At 46.8% G+C, this 18,487-nt stretch overlaps 1 protein-coding gene across 1 annotated transcript in view; it reads right to left on the bottom strand.

Moving 5' to 3' along the window:
• Window positions 1-291: 291 nt before the first annotated feature.
• Window positions 292-18,487, bottom strand: part of TGM6 (transglutaminase 6) — a 138,967-nt gene continuing 120,771 nt past the window's right edge. The window contains exons 13-16 of the mRNA XM_049869299.1: window positions 17,346-17,687; window positions 1,990-2,144; window positions 1,577-1,710; window positions 292-495 (exon numbers count right to left, since the gene is read on the bottom strand). Coding sequence (XP_049725256.1) covers window positions 342-495; window positions 1,577-1,710; window positions 1,990-2,144; window positions 17,346-17,687 — 785 coding nt within the window. The 3' untranslated portion in view covers window positions 292-341. The remainder of the gene's footprint in view (window positions 496-1,576; window positions 1,711-1,989; window positions 2,145-17,345; window positions 17,688-18,487) is intronic.

Raw genomic sequence — 18,487 nt, 5'->3', positions numbered from 1 at the left:
GTGGTTTGGAGCAGCCAGAGCCGGGTGGGTGGAGCACTGTCATGCTCTGTTCCGTTGGCCTCCCAGCAAGAAGAATGAAGAGATGAAGGTGGTAGAGGCTCCCTAAGTAGTTACATCATCCACAGTTGGCAGAGTGCTTAAGGATTACTGAGTCCAACACCTCATTTTACAGATGGGAGAACTGAGGCCCAGGTGGAAAGGAGACTTGCCCAGGTTCACAAAGTAAGGCAGAGGCTGAAGCAGAACTGGAACCCAAGCCTCCTGGTTGCCACATGGGAAGCACAAAGGTAGGCAGGAGGAGGCACTGGCCATCTCCTCCCCTGTCAACCTCTCCTGGCCCATCACTTGGCCGCAGCCACATGGACGATCACAAAGCCCTTGATATCCGGGAAGTGGGGGCTGACGAGGTCCACCTGCAGCTGCCTTGGGCCACTCCTGAAGGGGGTGATGCTGAACTGGATGGAGGCCCTCTCCTGAGGCTCCAGACTGGGCACACTGGGAGGAAGGGGACAAGGACAAAGGCAGACAATCAGCTCGCTCTCCTGACTGGCCTGCCAGTCCACGGCTCCCCAGAGCCACAAGTTCATGCCTTGTGGTTTGACATTCAAGCCATGCCAATCCGCTTTCAGCTTAATCTTCTCTTACTCCACTTCCCACCCTACCCACCCAGCCAGGCTAGTCTCCTCCCTGTACCTTGAACACACCTTAAACTTTCCTTCCTCTGGGCTTTTGCCTGCACCATTGCTCCCACCTAGGATGCCCTTCCCATCTCACTTGAACCCAAGGCCCAGATCAAGTTTCTTTTCTTCCAGGAGACCTTCCCTGCCTATGCCAGCCATGAAGACCTCTGACTAGGAAGCCCTCCATCCTTCTTAATACCTGGAAAACTCCTCTATTCATCATTTAAGGCCCTGCTCAAATATTAGCTCCCTTGGGACTTCTTCCTGACCCCACTCCACTCCAACCCAAGGGCTGCCCTGATCCCCAGGACCTTGGGGGTCCATCTCTCTGTTTGTACAAATCACACTGTCTTCATTTGAAGGGCCATCTGCTTCTGAGAGCCCTTCTCCAGGCAGAACCACATCTGGTCCATCTTGGCATTCCCAACAATTGATATGTGGCCCAGAGCGAGGTCAGTATGATCAAGAACCATCTGAATAAGTGAATAAATGGAAGAATGAATGAGTGAGAAAATGAATGGATGAATGAACAAGTCAAAACTGAGTTGAGTAGATGAATAAGTAAATGAATGAGTGAATGAATACATGAATAAGAGAGTGAATGAATTAGAGAGTGAAAAAGTGAACAAATGAATTAGAGTGAGGGGATGAATCAGTAAATGGATAAACGGGTGAATATGGGAATGAATACTGTGAGTGAATAAGACTAGGTGGATGAATTATATGGTTGAGTGAATGACTAAATGAATGAAGGTGTGAGTGCATGAATGAAGGCTGATGTGTCTAGGCAGTCTGGTTCCTGGGGTTCAGAATCCCTCCTACGCCCCCTCCACCCTGGCAGCTTTTCTCTGGCCCGTCCCATGTGTAAGGCAGCCCTGCCCCGGGCTGGCACTTACTCAACGCTGAGCTGTCCTCGGAGCAGTCCGCTGCCCTCCACCATCAGCAAACAGTCCTCTACTCTCTCCAAGATGGGGTTGACCACCATCACTTCCACCACAACTGCCACCCCCACCGTGGCTGGGCCCAGCACCTGGAGGGGCAACACTCATAAGCCATCCTCCCTCCTCCCCACCTCACCCGCCAGGGAAACCGTGGTCCTCACCTGGTCAGAAAATGGGACATTTATTCCTTGCCTCCATATACCCCCATCTCCATGAACATATTCATGCCCCTGCCTTCACACATCTCTTCCCTACCCTTGAGAGCCAAAGCTGGAGTTAAAAGCATGCAACCTCCAGCTTCTGATGCCCTCCCCAGTTCTGAAGAGGGCTTGCTAGGAACAGGGTGGTGGGATGAGGACAGAAGTCACCTTGATGGTGATGAAGTCCTCCAGAGTAATGTCCTTCTTCACCAGGAGCTTCTCTCCTTTGGTGACGAGACACATGGCAGCCAACAGGATCTTCTTGTCCTCTGTCAGGTCCTCCTTATACTGAGAGTAAGATATTGCAATTGGGATATTTTTCTCTGGAAGGGAAAGCAGAGGTGGGAGTTAGGGGTCCAGTGTTCTTCAATGGTACCCAGAAGACAGAAGGAAACACCCAACTAACGGCTACATCACCTCTGGTCCTTGCAACCATCCTGAGACAGGGACTATTATCCTCAGTTCATAGATGAAGAAGCCTGAGACTCGGAGAGGGTATTTCTTGTCCAAAGTCGCACAGCAAGCAAATCAAGGAGCCAAGATGAGGGGGACTCAAATTCAGACTAGTCAGGTACCATGACACCAGATTGTTTCTCCAACAGCTACCGGAGTTATGTCTAAACTTTCCCTAGTAATTCAAGGTGGAAGTCTCTCAGTCCATTAATCATTTATTCCTTTAAGAGTTCATGCACTAAGTGTTTATTGAGCACCTACTACATGTCAGGCACAGAGAAGGGGGGCGCTGTCTTAGTCATCAAGTGCTGCTATAACAGAAATACCACAAGTGGATGGCTTTAACAAAGAGAAATTTATTTGCTCATAGTAAAGTAGGCTGAAAGTCCAAATTCAGGGTGTCAGCTCCCTGGGAAAGCTTTCTCTCTCTGTCGGCTCTGGAGGAAGGTCTTTCTCGTCAATCTTCCCCTGGACTAGGAGCTTCTCTGCACAGGAACCCAGGGTCTAAAGGACATGCTCTGCTCCCAGTGCTTCTTTCTTGGTGGTACGAGGTCCCCAACTCTCTGCATGCTTCCCTTCCCTTTTTATTTCTTGAGAGATAAAAGGTGGTGCAGGCCACACCCCAGGGAAACTCCCTTTACATTGGATCAGGTATGTGACCTGGGTAAGGGTGTTACAATCCCACCCTAATCCTCTTTAACAGACAATTACAAGCCATCTGAGTTTGCAACCTGTGAGCAAGGTCGTTAAAGGGCAAGGACTTGGCTCACACTCTTTGTTCCAGGGCTTTGTATATAATAAGTGCTTCCTGAATGGGAGTAGGATGAACCACGTAATAAAGTTCTGCCTTGTTTTATGGGCTTCCTTAGCCCACTAGGTAATTGCTGGGAGAACCCTTACAACAACAGCAATAATTAGTAATTACAAAGCTAACTTTTACTGAGGGTGTAAAGGGTGTTGGGCATTGGAAGCACTTTGCATAGATTAACTCATTTAATCCTTATAACAACTCCATGAGTATTATTACCCCCAACTTTTAAAAATATTAGTAATACAACTGTCACCTTCAAATGAGTAAGAAATGTGACAAAACCTTTACATATCTTATTTACTGCTTGCAACAACCCATGGTGGTACTGCAGTGGTTTTCAAAGTGTGGCCCTGGGGCCGGGGGCATTGGCATCACCAGGAGCTTGTTAGACACACAAATTCTCAGGCCCCACCCCAGACCTGCTGAATCAGAAACCAGTGGGGTGGGGCCCAGCAATCTGTGTTCGGACAAGCCCTCCAGACGATGCTGAGGCATGCAAGGTTTGGAAACCCCTGATGTAGAAAATATCGTCTCCATCTACAGACACAAAGGTTGGGGCTTAGAGATTAAAGGAAGCAGCCTGAGACTGCCCAGTCTTCCTAGTACCTCTGGGCTGCCACAGTTGAAGAGAATTTCATGGAGCTCTAATCACCTTGTTGACAAATTCCAATTTATGAAATGCCAAATGCCTGTAATATTTCCAGTCTCACTTCCCTGTCACCTTATCCATATCTTTCTGCTGAGTCTGAGGGAAAGGCAGATGCAAGGCAAAGAAGGCACTTGGCAGGCAGGGCAAAGCAGACCCTGTTTCTGGCATGCTGGATTAAGCAGCAGCGCTTCTCAGACTAGATCAAAACCACCCAGTTCTGGCTTATTAACATACAGTTTCTTGGACCTCTCACCTGGAGATTCCAATTCGTGGGGCAGGGCTCGCTGGGGTCTACGTCATGCTGACATCCTTAAAGAGGCTTTCAGGAATCACTGACTAAACTGTGCAATATATGTTTTTAAAATCACACCACAGAAGTTGGAATTCATCAAAATTCAGAACTTCTACACTTGAAAAGACACTGCTAATAGAATAAAAAGGCAAGCCACAGATTGGGAGAAATATCTGCAAATCACATATCTTATAACGGACTGGTATTTGGAAAATATAAATAATAATAATGATAGAAGAAGAAAACGACCAATCCAATTAAAAATAGAGCAAAATATTTGGACAGACAACTCAGCAAAGAAGATACACAGATGGCAAATAAGCACTTGAAAAGATGGACATCATTAATCATTATGTAAATGTAAATTAAAACCACAATAAGATATCACTATATACCTGGGTAGCGCAAACAGTTAAGCACTCAACTACTAGCTGAAGTTTGTTGGTTCAAACCCACACAGTGGCCCCTCGGAAGACAGGCCTGGTGATCTGCTTCTGAAAGGTCACAGCCTTGAAAGCCTTATGGAGTGGTTCTACTCTCTGTACATGGGGTCGTCAGGAGTTGGAATCGACTTGATGGCGACTAACGATAACAACAACGACGCATACCTATTGGAGTGCCTGAGTGGTGGAAATGGTTAAGTGCTCAACTACTAGCCAAAAAGTTGCCAATTTGAACCCACCCAGAAGTACCTTGGAAGAGAGTCGTGGTGATCAGCTTCCGAAAGGTCACAGCCTTGAAAACCCCATGGAGCAGTTCTACTCTGCACACATGGGGTTGCCATGAGCTGGAATCAACTTGACAGCAACTAATATATACCTATTACCAAAAAACATCAAACCAGTTTCTGCCAAGTAGACTCTGACTCACTGTGACCCCATTGTGTCAGAACACAACTGTGTTCCGTGGGGTTTTCAATGGCTGATTTTTTGGAAGTAGATCACCTTTCTTCCAAGGTGCATCTGGGTGGACTTGAGCTGCCAACCTGGCTGGTAGTCTAGCACTTAGCTGTTTGCTCTGCCCAGGGGATCCTATACCCCTATTAGAATAGAAAAACAAAACGAAAAAACAACCAAAAGAAAACTGACAATACCAAGTGTTGACAAGGATGTGGAGCAGCAGGAACTCCCATTCGTGGCTGATGAGAGTGTGAAATGGTTGAGTCACTTTGGTAAACAGTTTGGCAGTTTCCTACAAAGTTAAACATATACCTGCCATGTTTTGTTGTTGGGTGCCATCAAGTTGATTCTGACTCAGTGATCTTATATGAGTAGAGCTGCCCCATATGGTTTCCTGGACTATAATCTTTATAGGAGCAGACTGCCAGGTCTTTTCTCCTGTGGAGCTGCTGGTGAGTTTGAGCTGTTGACCTTTGGGTTAGCAGCCAAGCGCTTTAACCACTGCACCACCAGGGCTCCTTACACCTGCCATACAACAACTCGGTCATTGTACTCCTCAATATTTACCCACGTGAAATAAAAAATTATGTTCACATAAAAATCTGTATGTAAATGTTTATAGGGGCTTTATTCATAATAGCCCCAAACTGGAAACAACCCAAATGCCCTTCAATAGGTAAATGGATAAACAAACTGTGGCACATCCATTCAAAAGAACAGTACTCGGCGCTAAAAGAAATGAACTATTATCACAACAAGGAGGGTGAATCTCAAGTGCATTATGCTAAGTGAAGGAAGTCAGACTAAAAAGGCTACATACTATAGGCTTCCATTTATGTAGGACATTCTGGGAAAGGTGAAACTGTAATGACAGAGAACGGTTGCCAGGGGCTGAGGGCAGGGAAAGGGGTTGATACAAAGAGTAGTCATAGAACTATTTTATATCTTGATTGTCATGGTGGTTACATGACTGTATGTGTTTGTCAAAACTCAGAGAACTTTACACTAAGTGAGTTTTAATATATGTAAATCATACTTTAGAAAAAAAGGGAAAATCATACCACAGAAAAGCTAAAAGATAACTGACATCAAATCTCTGAAGATGGTAGAAGATTTTCATGCCTTAGATATGAGAGTAGGAATCATAAAGAAAATGTAAGACAGATTTAATCACATAAAAAATAAACATTTCTTCTTGTCAAAGATGAAGCCAAAATTAACGTGGCAATCAACACTCCTTGGAAAGAAATTTCTCATTAAAAATCTAAAGCTTAAAAGATGCTTATGTCACCATAAAAGTTTTTAAGGGAAAAAATGGGACAGTTGTTTTAAAAGCACAGAGTGAGGTGGAAAAAAAAGGAGGACCTTTAAAATATGCCACCAAATCCCTAAACCCAAACAAACAAACAAAAAAAAACCTGCATGTAAAAAAAATACCATTAACAAAATTAAAAGGCAAATGAAACTTGGGGGCTAGGGAATATGCGGGAACACTGGTGGTGCAGTGGTTAAGGGCTCGGCTGCTAACCAAAATGTTGGTGGTTCAAAACCCACCAGCTGCTCCTTGGAAACCCTATGGGGCACTTCCACTCTGTCCTATAGGGTCACTATGAGTCGGCATCAACTTGACGACAACAGGTTTAGGGAATACACAACTCGGATCATACACCAACAGCTGCTTTCTGTTACTTCTTCTGTAAGTAAAGATCAAAGCCCCAGCCTAAAAACGGGCAAAAGATATGAACAAAAAGTTCACAGAAATCTGAAATCAAATACATGGCTTTTAAACATGTGAAAAATTGTTACCCTCATAGAACATAAGAAGAAAAGTTCAAATTGAGAGGTACCAGTTTTTGCTTTCAAATTGGTAAAAGAAAAATAAAAAGGTTGATAACACACTGTACTGGAGAAGGTGTGGAGAAAAAGCTTTGTGGACGGAGGTGTAGACTGAACAATCACAGAGGAGGGCCATGCTGACAAAATCACATACCCTCTGGGCCAGGAAATACTGGGGATTTAGCCTATGGAATCCCCAGGTGGTGCAAACGGTTAACAGCATTAAGCTGCTAACCGAAAAGTCGGAGGTTTGAGTCCACCTAGGGGCACCTTGGAAGAAAAGCCTGGTCATCTACTTCTGAAGAATCAGTTATTGAAAACCCTACGGGACACAGTTCTACTCTGACATATATGGAGTTGCCATGAGCCGGAGTCCACTTGATGGCAAATGGTTAAGCCTATGTGTCCTCTGATACGTGCAAAATGACACAAGTAAAGGGCATTTACTACAACATTGTAAGAGAAGAAGACTGGAAACAATTCCAATGTCCATGGAGCAGGAGCTTGTTCTTAAACCATGGTTTATCCATTTAGTGGAATGCTACGAAGTTGGAGAAAAGAATCAAAGAGTTCGCAGATGCATCTCCCAGATACATTTTTAAGAAAAAAAAAGTGAATTGGTGTGAATTGAAATATATATGTATGTACAGTTATAAGAGGTACATATATACACATATAATCTTTATATGAATAGAAAATATTTGGAAGGACACACAACATCTTGTATCACTGTTTCTCTGGGGAGTGGAACTGGGTGGCAGAAGGGCCGAGGTGAAAATAATTATTTTCATTAAACAAATTTTTACCTTTTAGATTTTGTAGCATGTGTATTTGTTAACAGTTCAAAAAATAAATGATATGTTTTAATGGTCATACCATTTGGCCCAGTAATTTCTCTTTGAATATACTCTAACAAAATAGCCCAACACCATGGTGTGAAGAATTACGTAGTATGGCCTTTCTCTCCATGGTCTTGTAACTCCCACCCAGGTGACTGGTCAGTTTTGCCTTAAAAGAGCCAATTCTGGAGCAGAGAGGACAGTCCTCCATCACCAAGGAAGGAGAGACCCAGCAGCAGGAGATGGTGAGGCTGGTTTCCCCGCCCACGGAGAGAGAAAGCTCAGTGCCTTTAGGAAGCTGAGCGTCTTTGGGCAGAGACTGAGGGCCAGGGAGAGGTGTGCCTGTGAGGATGGCTGGGAAGAGGCTTTCATGATGGAGGAACTGTATCCTGAGTGTTCCTGAACCTGAATTATAATGTTACTTCCCTAATAAACCCCATAATCTTTAGTACGATCTGTGAGTTCTGTATGGCCATTGCAGTGAGTTACTGAACCCAGAAGAGAAGTAGAGAGTGCTGTGTGAGGAATGGTTGGCATCAGAATTAGTAAAGGTGGTGGAGAGAAGAGGCTTGTCTGGCCTCCACCTCATGGGAGTCAGCCTTGTGCTGTTGATCTTGGTTTTCCTTCCCCCTTGTATGCTGGAGGAGGTCTGACACTGCCCCATGCCATTTTTACAAACATCCAGAAGAAAAAAAGAGAAAAAAACTGGGAGTTTTTGCACCAAGTGATACTGTTAATAGCAATCAGCTGATAACCACCCAAAAGGAAAGATAAAATACGTCACCATTTACCTATTTAGTTTAAGATTACACATCTGTTAAAATGTTTGTTAAGCGTTTATAAAAACATCTAAATTATAATGTAATGTGAAAAGAGCAAGGCACTAATGAGTTATTTGCACTATAATTAGAATCACGTTTTTCAAAAAGCAAACAGGCACAAAAATATCAGAAAGAAAACATGCTAACAGTTTGCAGGTGGGTGGTAGGATCGCACGTGATTTTTCTCTTTTATTGTGCTTTCTAAATCTTTTATGAATATGTATTACTTTTAGAGTGAAAAAAATTGCTAAAAGTTAGGAGAAAGTGTATTGTAATTAATATTTTGTTATGAAGTGCTAGTTTGTGAGTTAAATTTTGTGAAAAATAAATGACAAAAAAGTTGAAAACGTGTATGATACCTCCTTCACACGTTTTCATGCCCTGTCAAAATATACACGTTCCACCTACCAGAAACTGGTACAGAGGAACAGCTTCTTTGTTTAACTAAATTCTTTGATTTTAGAAAGGTATGTGAAAGCCGAGAGACAGACAGACAGACAGACCAGAAAGAGAAGGCAAGAATGACTGAATGGAATGAATTTAGCTAAGTGCTATGGGACCCTGGGTAGTGCAAATGGTTTGCTCTTGGCTACTAACTGAAATGTTGGTGGTTCGAACCCACCCAGTGTCACCCATGCAAGAAAGGCCTGACAATCTACTTCCAAATGATCAGCTACTGAAAACCCTGTGTGCACAGTTCTACTCTGAGACACATGGAGTCACCATTAGCATGAGTCAGAACCGACTCGATGGCAATGGGGTGTGTTCAAGGATCACGAAAAAAATTCCTTGAAATATTTTTTAAAAATTCAATTGGAAAAAGGTCACTTAAAATGACACAAAACCTTCAAAAGGACTGAAGCCATCCTATTCTGCTGTGAAATAGTAATGCTGAGTTTTAGGTACCGCTAGGCATGATCTGACCGCCCACAGCCTGAAGACAGGCAGCTGAACCAGAAGTTTACCAGCCCTGGCTTTGAAGGCTGGCTCTGCCATTTCCCTACTGAGCACCCTGGGTTAGGAGTTAGACTCCCTAGGTTTGGGTCCTGTTACTACAGGCACTGACTTGTGTGACACTTTGGATTCATTACTTCACCTTTCTAGGTGTGAGTCCCTCCTCCGGGAAATGGAGCTACCACTGATACCTCACAAAGGTGGCTGGGGGATTACGGCCCTTGTATGTAGAATTCTCAGGATGGGGCCTGGCGTCCGTAAGCACTTAGTAAACACCTCTTACAAGTCCACCCCTCTCGTACAGATCACCTGGAACCAGATGGTTCCAGAATTTTTGGATTTTACAAAGTTAACACAAGACATATTCCAGATTTTACGAAATGCTCCCAGCAGGTGCTTTTTCTACTTGGCGTGTAAATAGCAATACTAATTGGGATAAATAAAGGCAACAAACGGCTTCACCGTTGGGTCACTGTGCCACCAGACAATCTCTGGGCTCTTTTATTACTACGTCAAAGAAAAAAAATTAATAACAAATATCTTAGTTGGATTTTAAGGGTTTTTTCTTACCCACTGTAGAGTAATGCTATTCAGCTATATGCATCCCCTCCCTAATGGAATCAGCTTTGCTCTTCCCCGAAGCATGTTGGGGATGAATTTGGGATGGACTCGGGCTAAGGTACAAGGCCAGGAGGGGCATGACTGGGCCAGCAGCCAAGGCCGAGGAATGCCTTCCAACAAGAAGGAAAACATCTGGGCCTGGACGTGAAGTCCCTGGGAACACTGACTGCCCAAGGACGTGGGAGAAAACGATGAGCCTTGGCTCCCAGCTGGAATGGCATATAGGTTTGCGTCCCTCGCTAGGTGGTTGTGGAAAATACTCCAGCCGGCCGCCACTGGAGAGCAGGTGCTTGCCCCTGTCAGTAAGTTTCCCTGAATAAACTCATGAATCTGGAAAGGGCTACGTGTCAGTTCTTCGGATTATCTACCAGGACGCACAGTGAGGGTCTTTACTTGCTGGGGTTGTCCCCCGAAAATTGGCATAGTCGGCAGGATTCCAGGGAGCACACCAGGCCTTCCCAGATGGGTGGGGAAAAGCGGGCTCCACTGGGGGAAATCCCAGGGTGGCAGGGACGCATGCCCTGGGACCACTAGCCCAGGCTGTTGAGGCCTGGGGACTCGTGCGTGAGTACGGGGATGCCCCAGAAACGCCACAGGGGTTGTTGCAGTTACTAGGGTCTTTGCATGTTGAGAAAGAAAGAAGGATGTTTGTGTTTTGGTTACGGGAGCTGTGTGGCCGCTGTTGTGGGCATGGCGATATGCATGGGAGACCCCAAAGCAAAAGCCAGATCGCCGTGCTGGGGTGGCTTTTACTGGCAGCATTGAGAGGGGCGTCCGATGCGGAGCCAGCCACTAGGGCCCTAATTAGGCAGCTGGAAGCAGAGCCGCAACTGGGGGATTTGCCAGCAGCCTCTTCCTCCTTCACTGAAACATTACTGCCCCCTTCGCAATATAGCAAGAGGCAACTTCGGGGGAATTCCCGGGGTGGCCAGTGATCTCTATGTGGGGAGGTCTGGCTCGCATGCTTTTCTGTGGGAGATGTCCCAGGTTGACCAGTGAAGCCTTGCTAGCTCAGTCAGTAGAACATGGGACTGGAGATAGTTGGAGGGGCTAAACAGGTCCCTGGTGCTGAGAACACCCTGTAACACTCAAAGAGTTAAAACAACAGTTCAAGGTAGCTTGTGTTGAGTGACCTTGAAGAGACCTCAGAATTCTCTGATAGCTGCCCTGCCAAGATAACTGAACAGCAACCTACCTGCAGCTGCCATGGTAAGTGGAAAACTAAAAAAGGGGGGCCCACCTCCAGGTTACCAGGCGACTGGGGTGGACCCATGCTTGCACTTGGTGTAGTGGAGGCATGGCCCCACAAATGAGTGAGGGCTCTGCCAACTTTTCCCAGATCTTCTTTCAGAAATAATTAAGACTGAGGATTAAGCCCAATTTCTCTGTCACCGGCGAGGAGCAATGGCCTTGTGTTACAATTAAAGTCCAGTGAGGTATACTTTGGGTCTGAGGCCACTATCATTGAGACACTTGCCCCAGCCTGACTACGGATAAGTCCCTTGGGGCCCCTACAAATCCTTACTGTATGTACTGATGATGTTGATGTATTAATGCACACCTTTGTAGACTTTTGCCTCCAAGTCCTGATGGGAATGGCTGTAGTTAGGGCTGTTTTTAGAGGGGCACAAGGAAACCGTGACGTGGGCTATAGCTAACAGCCTGGCCATTCAATCTGGCCACTGACAACCCTCGGACTGACATATAAAGCAAGCCCCTATAGAAATGAGACATCTGGACAAAAAAATAACGAAATCAGTTCTGCTCCTGAGAAGCTTTTTTTACTTGTGTGGATAGTCATCAGAAAAGCCCCTATGCTGAGAGTGGAAAACAGCCAACAAGCAGACCGGTCTTAGCAGCTGACCGCAGAGGCTGAAGCATTGTCTGCTCCAGAGCAAAGAGATGTGCAGTCGACCACCTCCTGGGTTTAAGAGAGGGCCGTTCAGGGAGATTCACACACCATCCGAGACTGGGCCTAGACTCACGGACTGCCACTGTCATCATAAAACGCTGGATAGCACAGGAAAGCTGACCCACCTACAAGACCCTGGCCAAGGCTAAAACCTGTGCAGGGACAGATTCCCAAGCCAACAGGCAGGGCATTCTCAGCAGGTGAATCGTATCGGGGCTTTTTATCCTATACAGAGGCTTCCACTGGATTTTGAATGAACTCTTCACACTCTTTATCACCCCAAGACCTAGGGGCAATTGAGCACATTAATGGACAAGTTTAAATGTCTAATGGGAGGGCACAAGACAACCCCAGCCTGAACCATGCATCTTAGACAAGCAGTCTGGGGTCTCAATGCAGCAGTTCCCTGCAAAGGCATTTCTTATTTGTGCCACATGTTTGATCAAACTGTCTATTCTCTAAAATGTGTTTCTTTGGTGTAGAATTGTTCCTGACAAAAGATCTGGGTTCCACAAAGGCACTGACCAGAGCCCATGAGAAGAGGCCAAGCCTAAGGCTCCCTTCTCTGCCGAGGGGTGGGAGTGTCCCTCACCCCTTGACTGGGGGTGTGGTCAAAGTGCACCACAGGTGCAGGAAGCCCTCTGCTGGGTTACGGGGGACTGGAGGCCACAAACTGAAACAGTCATACACTGGACCCCCACTAACAGCTATTGATGGGCATGGGGGTGGGGCCGTCAGGGTGCGCCAAATCAAACTAGTGCTGCAGATTAGAAACCTACCCCCAAAGGCCTACCAAGTATACACAGCCCCGATATTGGAATACATTCTGGGCAGAGCTATCTTGTTGGGGCTGGAGCTGCAGACCTCTGGTGAGTCCCACCTGCAAGTGAGAGCCGTAAAAACTGTAGTACAAAATAATACTAAATAGTCCCCTGTGCAGTTGCAGTTCCCTAGCTCGGGTCATCGCCTGTAAGCAGTACCACCTCCCTGGTGGGCATCAAGAAATCACCGAGGCCGTACAGGAGCTACATTGAGTGGGAATTCTGAAACCAGCCAAGAGCCCCTTCAATAGTCCTGTCTGGCCAATGCACAAGCCAGACGGCTCCTGGAGAATGACGGTAGACTACTGGGAATCGAATAAGGTGACCCCCCTTGTTTGCAGCTGTACCAAACATGGCACAGATGATGGGGCAAATGGGGGAAGCATTGGCCACTTACCACTTGGCTAATGCTTTCTTTAGCATCCCTCTACACTCAGACAGCCAGGACCAGTTTGCCTCCAGTTCAGAGGTGAGGCAGTGGACTTCTACCATGCTCCCACAAGGGTACCTGCATAGTCCCACCATATGCCATGGCATGGTTGCCGCTGACCTCAAGCGGTGGATTCCCCCTGCTGAGGTAGCTGTATTCCACTATATTGATGATGTCATGCTGACCTCTAACTTGTTTACTTCTTTGCAGACTGCAACTGGTGAGGTAGTCACGCACCTCCAGTTGCAGGGATGGGCAGTGAACGAGGAAAAAACACAGGGGCCTAGATTGTTGATCAAGTACTTAAGTGTTATCTGGTCGAGTAAGATGCAAGTGATGCCTGAAGCGGTGATAGACAAAGTCCAAGCCTACCCATGCCCAGAAACTGTGAAGCAACTACAGGAAATTGTCAGGCTCTTGGGATACTAGCCCACGTAGCCCACACCCCAAGGCCCCTATATAGGTTAGTGAAGAAAAGAAGTGAGACTGAAGGAGAGAGAAACAAAAAGATTGGATGAGAAAGTAATATGGGGGGCTAGAGGGGAAGAGAATGAGTGAGAGACAAGTAAACCTAGGGAGAGTTCTAGAAAGTAAGGGTGTGAGAAGAAGAGAAAGCCCATAAGAAGAGAGACAGAATGTGAAAAAAGGAGCACTGTGGGACTGAGAGACAAAGGAAGAGGAAGGCTTCCAGCAGGCGAAGGTCTCTGTAAAACAAATACAGGCTTTAAGAGTGTTAATACAAGGTCAGTCGTGCCAAATGGACATAGTCTGTTATGCCGAGGAGTACGGGTGAGGCCTGTGGCCATGGCAAAGCAACGAGAGAGTGCCACTGGGATTTCGGTCCCAGTTGTGACGAGGAGAGGAAGAGAGGTACAGCATGTTGGAGAAAGTCATGCACAGTGTATAACGCCCTACCACAAGTGGAAGTAAGTCCTCATAAAGGGCTGAGTTCCCCTTTACTGGTAGCGTCGGAACAGGACTAATACCTCTTGTCCCCTCAGAGTGATGGGTTGGACCCCCGACAACAGTATGCTAGAACCCTGCTAATTGTTGCTGGTAGTTGGTTAAAGAAGCAAAAGCAAAGCCTATGGGCAAGGGCATACCCATCATCCAAGGGGTGGCTTTGGACATGTAGCTTCCATAGGTGGCCGTAAAGGCCCTATAACCGGGTGGGGCGCTGCACCTAGGAGTGGCTATACATAGTTGCTAATATTTACACCACACTCCCCAGTTTCCCCAGCAATTGGCAAGCTGTAACAGCCCAGGACAGACACCAGCGCACATCATGGTGGTTTTGCCCCTTGTCCCAGTTCTTGCCCCAGGCCACCACTACAGATGTGGAGTGGCAGGTAGAAGCGCCACCCAGACACACCACAGCTGCACTTAACAACGCCAGGTGGGCTATCACCCTTCTAAATGTGGAGACTCAGCAAATATGGAAGGTTGTCCTTCAGAGTAAGATGGCCCTTGACATCCTGACCACCACCCAGGGTGACACCTGTGCTATGACAAAAACGGAATGTTGCATGTATAGCCCTGATGCCTCTAAAAATGTGTCTTTGGCTCTGCAGGACTTGCAGCAACACATCACTGCTTTCAAACATGACGCCGCTGACCCTGTCTCCAGCTGGCTGCAATCCCTCCCGTCCGCCTGGTGGACAGGCTTCTGGGTGATATTGAGACTCGTATTGCTATGTCTTTTCCTGTGTTGCTGGTTATACTGAGTATGTGGTCTGGTTTTGCAATGCTCCTCTGCATACCAAGTCTAAGGGCTATCACGGAACAGGGGGTGGGTAAGATTGTAAGGACATTAGGAGGGTATGCAGGGGTGGACTGTAGGGTAATGCTATTCAGCTATATGCATCCCCTCCCTAATGGAATCAGCTTTGCTCTTCCCTGAAGCATGCTGGGGATGAATTCGGGATGGACTCGGGCTAAGGTACAAGGCCGGGAGGGGCATGACTAGGCCAGCAGCCAAGGGTGAAGAATGCCTTAGCAACAAGAAGGAAAACATCTGGGTCTGGACGTGAAGTCCCGGGGAACACTGATTGCCTAAGGATGTGGGAGAAAAACAATAAGCCTTGTTCCCAACTGGAATGGTATATAACCTTGGATCCCTTGCCAAGTGGTTGTGGAAAATACTCCAGCCGGCCACCACTGGAGAGCAGCTGCTTGCCCGTGTCAGTAAGTTTACCTGAAGGTACAAATCTGGAAAGGGCTACCTGTCAGTTCTTCGGATTATCTGCCAGGACGCACAGTGAGAGTCTTTCCTTGCTGGGGCTGTCCCCCAACACCCACGAAACCAAAAATTAACAGTAAAAGCCTCAACCCTAAAATTGCAAAACTATAAAACTTGTTTTTTTTTTTCCTGACTTTAGAACCCAGAAACCCCACTGCTGTTGAGTCGATTCTGACTCACAGCAACCCTATAGGGTAGGGCAGAGTAGAACTGCCCCATAGAGTTTCCAGTGAGTGACTGGTGGATTCGAACTGTCAACCTTCTGGTTAGCAGCCATAGCTTTTAACCACTATGCTACCAGGGTTTCCAAAGGAGTGTTAATTAGGCAAAGTGGTGGCACAATGGTTAAGCACTGGGCTGCAAACTGAAAGTTCAGCCGTTCGAACCCACCAGCTGCTCCTTGGCAAAAAGACCTGGCAATCTGTTCCCGTAAAGATTACAGACTAGGAAAACTTATGGGGCAGTTCTACTCTTCCATATAGGCTCGCTGTGGAAGGAGCCCTGGTGGCTCAGTGGTTAAAGCGTTGGACTGCTAACAGAAAGTCAGTGGTTTGAACTCACCAGTCACTCAGTGGGAGAAAGATGTGGCAGTCTGCATCTGTAAAGATTTATAGCCTTGGAAGCCCTGTGGGGCAGTTCTGCTTTGTCCTGCAAGGTCCCCGTGAGTCAGAATTGACTCAAAGGCAATGGGTATGGTTTTATGAGTAGGAATTGACTCCACAGCACGCAACAACAGCAATCTTAAGGAAATCGAGGCCCAGTTTAACACAGTGATTAAATCTTTGGAAAGTGCTCTGTGACGATGACATTAGTTAACCCATAAGTTAGCTCAGAATTTATCTAATGCAAAAAATGTAACTTTAGGTACTTCCTCTTGCTTCCTAAGAGATGAGGTACCTTTTAACATTTTAAATCCTCTGAAACCAAACGTGTTGTCGTCAAGTTGATTCCAACTCGTTGGGACCCTACAGGACACAGTAGAACTGCCCCATGGGATTTCCAAGGAGCAGCTGGTGATTTGAACTGCAGGCTTTTGTGTTAGCAGCCAAGCTCTTAACCACTGTGTTGCCAAACCAAAAAAAAAAAAAAAACCCGTTGCCATCAAGTCGATTCCGACTCATAGCGACCCTACAGGACAGAGTAGAACTGTGCCATAGAATTTCCAAGGAGCACCTGGTAGATTCGAACTGCTGACTTTTTGGTTAGCAGCTGTAGCACTTAACCGCTATGCCACCAGGGTTTCCCACTGTGTTGCCAGGGCTCCAAAAACTTCTGGACTACACTTAAAGATCTGTGCAAATGAATGGGGAAAGGGCCAGCCAGGCCAAGGACCACCTAGTAACCTGATATCAGCTGATCTCAGTAAGGGGTGGGGGGCAGGGTTCAATTAATCATTAAGATTAGCCAATGGTTGGTTTTCTATTGTCTCCCTCCTCTTCTCTGCATAAGCTTCATCATAACTAGCCTGGAGCTGTGGTAGCACAGTGGTTAAGAGCTTGGCTACTAACCAGAAGGTTGGTGGTTCAAATCCACCAACTTCTCCTTAGAAACTTTGTCGGGCAGTTCTGTTCTGTCCTAGTCTGTATAGACTCCATGGCAACAGGTTTTGTAACTAGCCTCCATACAGTCATTTGGTTTTTTTAGAATCAGAATCGTCTCCCTATATGCATATAGAATAACTGCTCAGACAGAATAAACCTTACGTTTCAATTTCTCTGAGTTTTGATTTTTTTTTAACAACTGTTACCATCGCTTAGCCCTTCTGAGCCTCGGTTATCTCACCTGGAAAGTGGGCATGAGAGGCCCACAGGCCAGACACTGAATACAAGGCTCAAGAATGTCTCCTCCCTTCCTGGGAATGTAGGATCCTGTAGGACCCCACCCCAGCGCCAGCCTTCTGGAAAACGGTTGGGTTGGGCAGGCCTCACAAGGTCATGATGTTCTTACCTTCCTTGGGCTCCAGCCGCACTGCATGGGATTCGTGTAGGATCTCTGCCACTGGCCTGCGGGTGTAGAGGATAGTGGCACCGCTCAGGTTGACCCGGATCTTCTGGGCCCGGGCGGTGAGGTTGGCCAGGGACAGGGCCAGCCTCAGGTCATGGCCCAGGACTGGCGGCTCCAGCAGCTTGAACTTGCCGGTGATGCTGGGCTTCTTGGCTGGCTCCAGGAGGTCGTCATGCCAGAGACCACGCCCTCTGGCCCTGCGAATCCGGTCCCTTCGCCCGCTGGACCCCACGCTGAACAGCTTCCTCATGGCCTTCCTGTAAACCTGTCTCTCCTTCCTGGACCCTGCCGGGCATCCCACACAGTCAGAGAGGGTCATCTCTTCCTCCCAGCCCCACTCCCATCTCCCTTCTTTTCCCCTCTTCTCTGGGAAAGATTCTTACTCCCACCACCTTAATTTACCAGCACTGTCCAAGGGCTCACGTTGGCAGCCCAAGGGCCATATGCAAACCTCAGGTCATTGTGTTCGGTTCTCAGACTATTTAAATAATGTTTTAGTCAGTTGTCAACAACTGCAGGTCAGGAAATTTCACATAAAAATACAGATTTCCAGGTTCTCTGACAACTGGGCCTGAAATCTCATGTGATCATAACAGCTAACACTTTTATAGACTTACGTGTGCCAGGCGGTATGGCTTTAAGTTCTATTTCTTTCCCCCTAGGAGGTAGGTACTATAAGCATCCCCATTTTACAGATGAGGAACCTGAGGCACAGAGAAGTAAACTAGCTTGTTTGCCACACAGCTGTTTAAATGAGGGACACAGGATTTGAAGCCAAGCAGGCTGGCTCCAAATTGCACAGCCTTAATCCTACTCCATTACCACCTCTCTACATGGCAATAAAGGAGCCTTGGGTGGTACAGTGATTGAGTGCTTACCTGCTCACCAAAAGATCACCAGTTCAAACCCTCTAGCCAATTCCCTGATGAACTACTCCCGTAAAGATTTCAGCCTAGAAAACCCTGTGGGGCAGCTGTACTGGGTCACTCTGAGTTGGAATTGACTCCATGGCACAAAACAACAACATGGGAATAATGGGCTACAGCTGAGTTCTACCCGTTCCAGAAGAGAATGTATTCTCTGGT

The sequence above is a fragment of the Elephas maximus genome, chromosome 25 (genome assembly GCF_024166365.1).
Source record: "Elephas maximus indicus isolate mEleMax1 chromosome 25, mEleMax1 primary haplotype, whole genome shotgun sequence".
Taxonomy (NCBI): domain Eukaryota; kingdom Metazoa; phylum Chordata; class Mammalia; order Proboscidea; family Elephantidae; genus Elephas; species Elephas maximus.
This window is presented reverse-complemented; position numbering and strand designations above follow the sequence as displayed.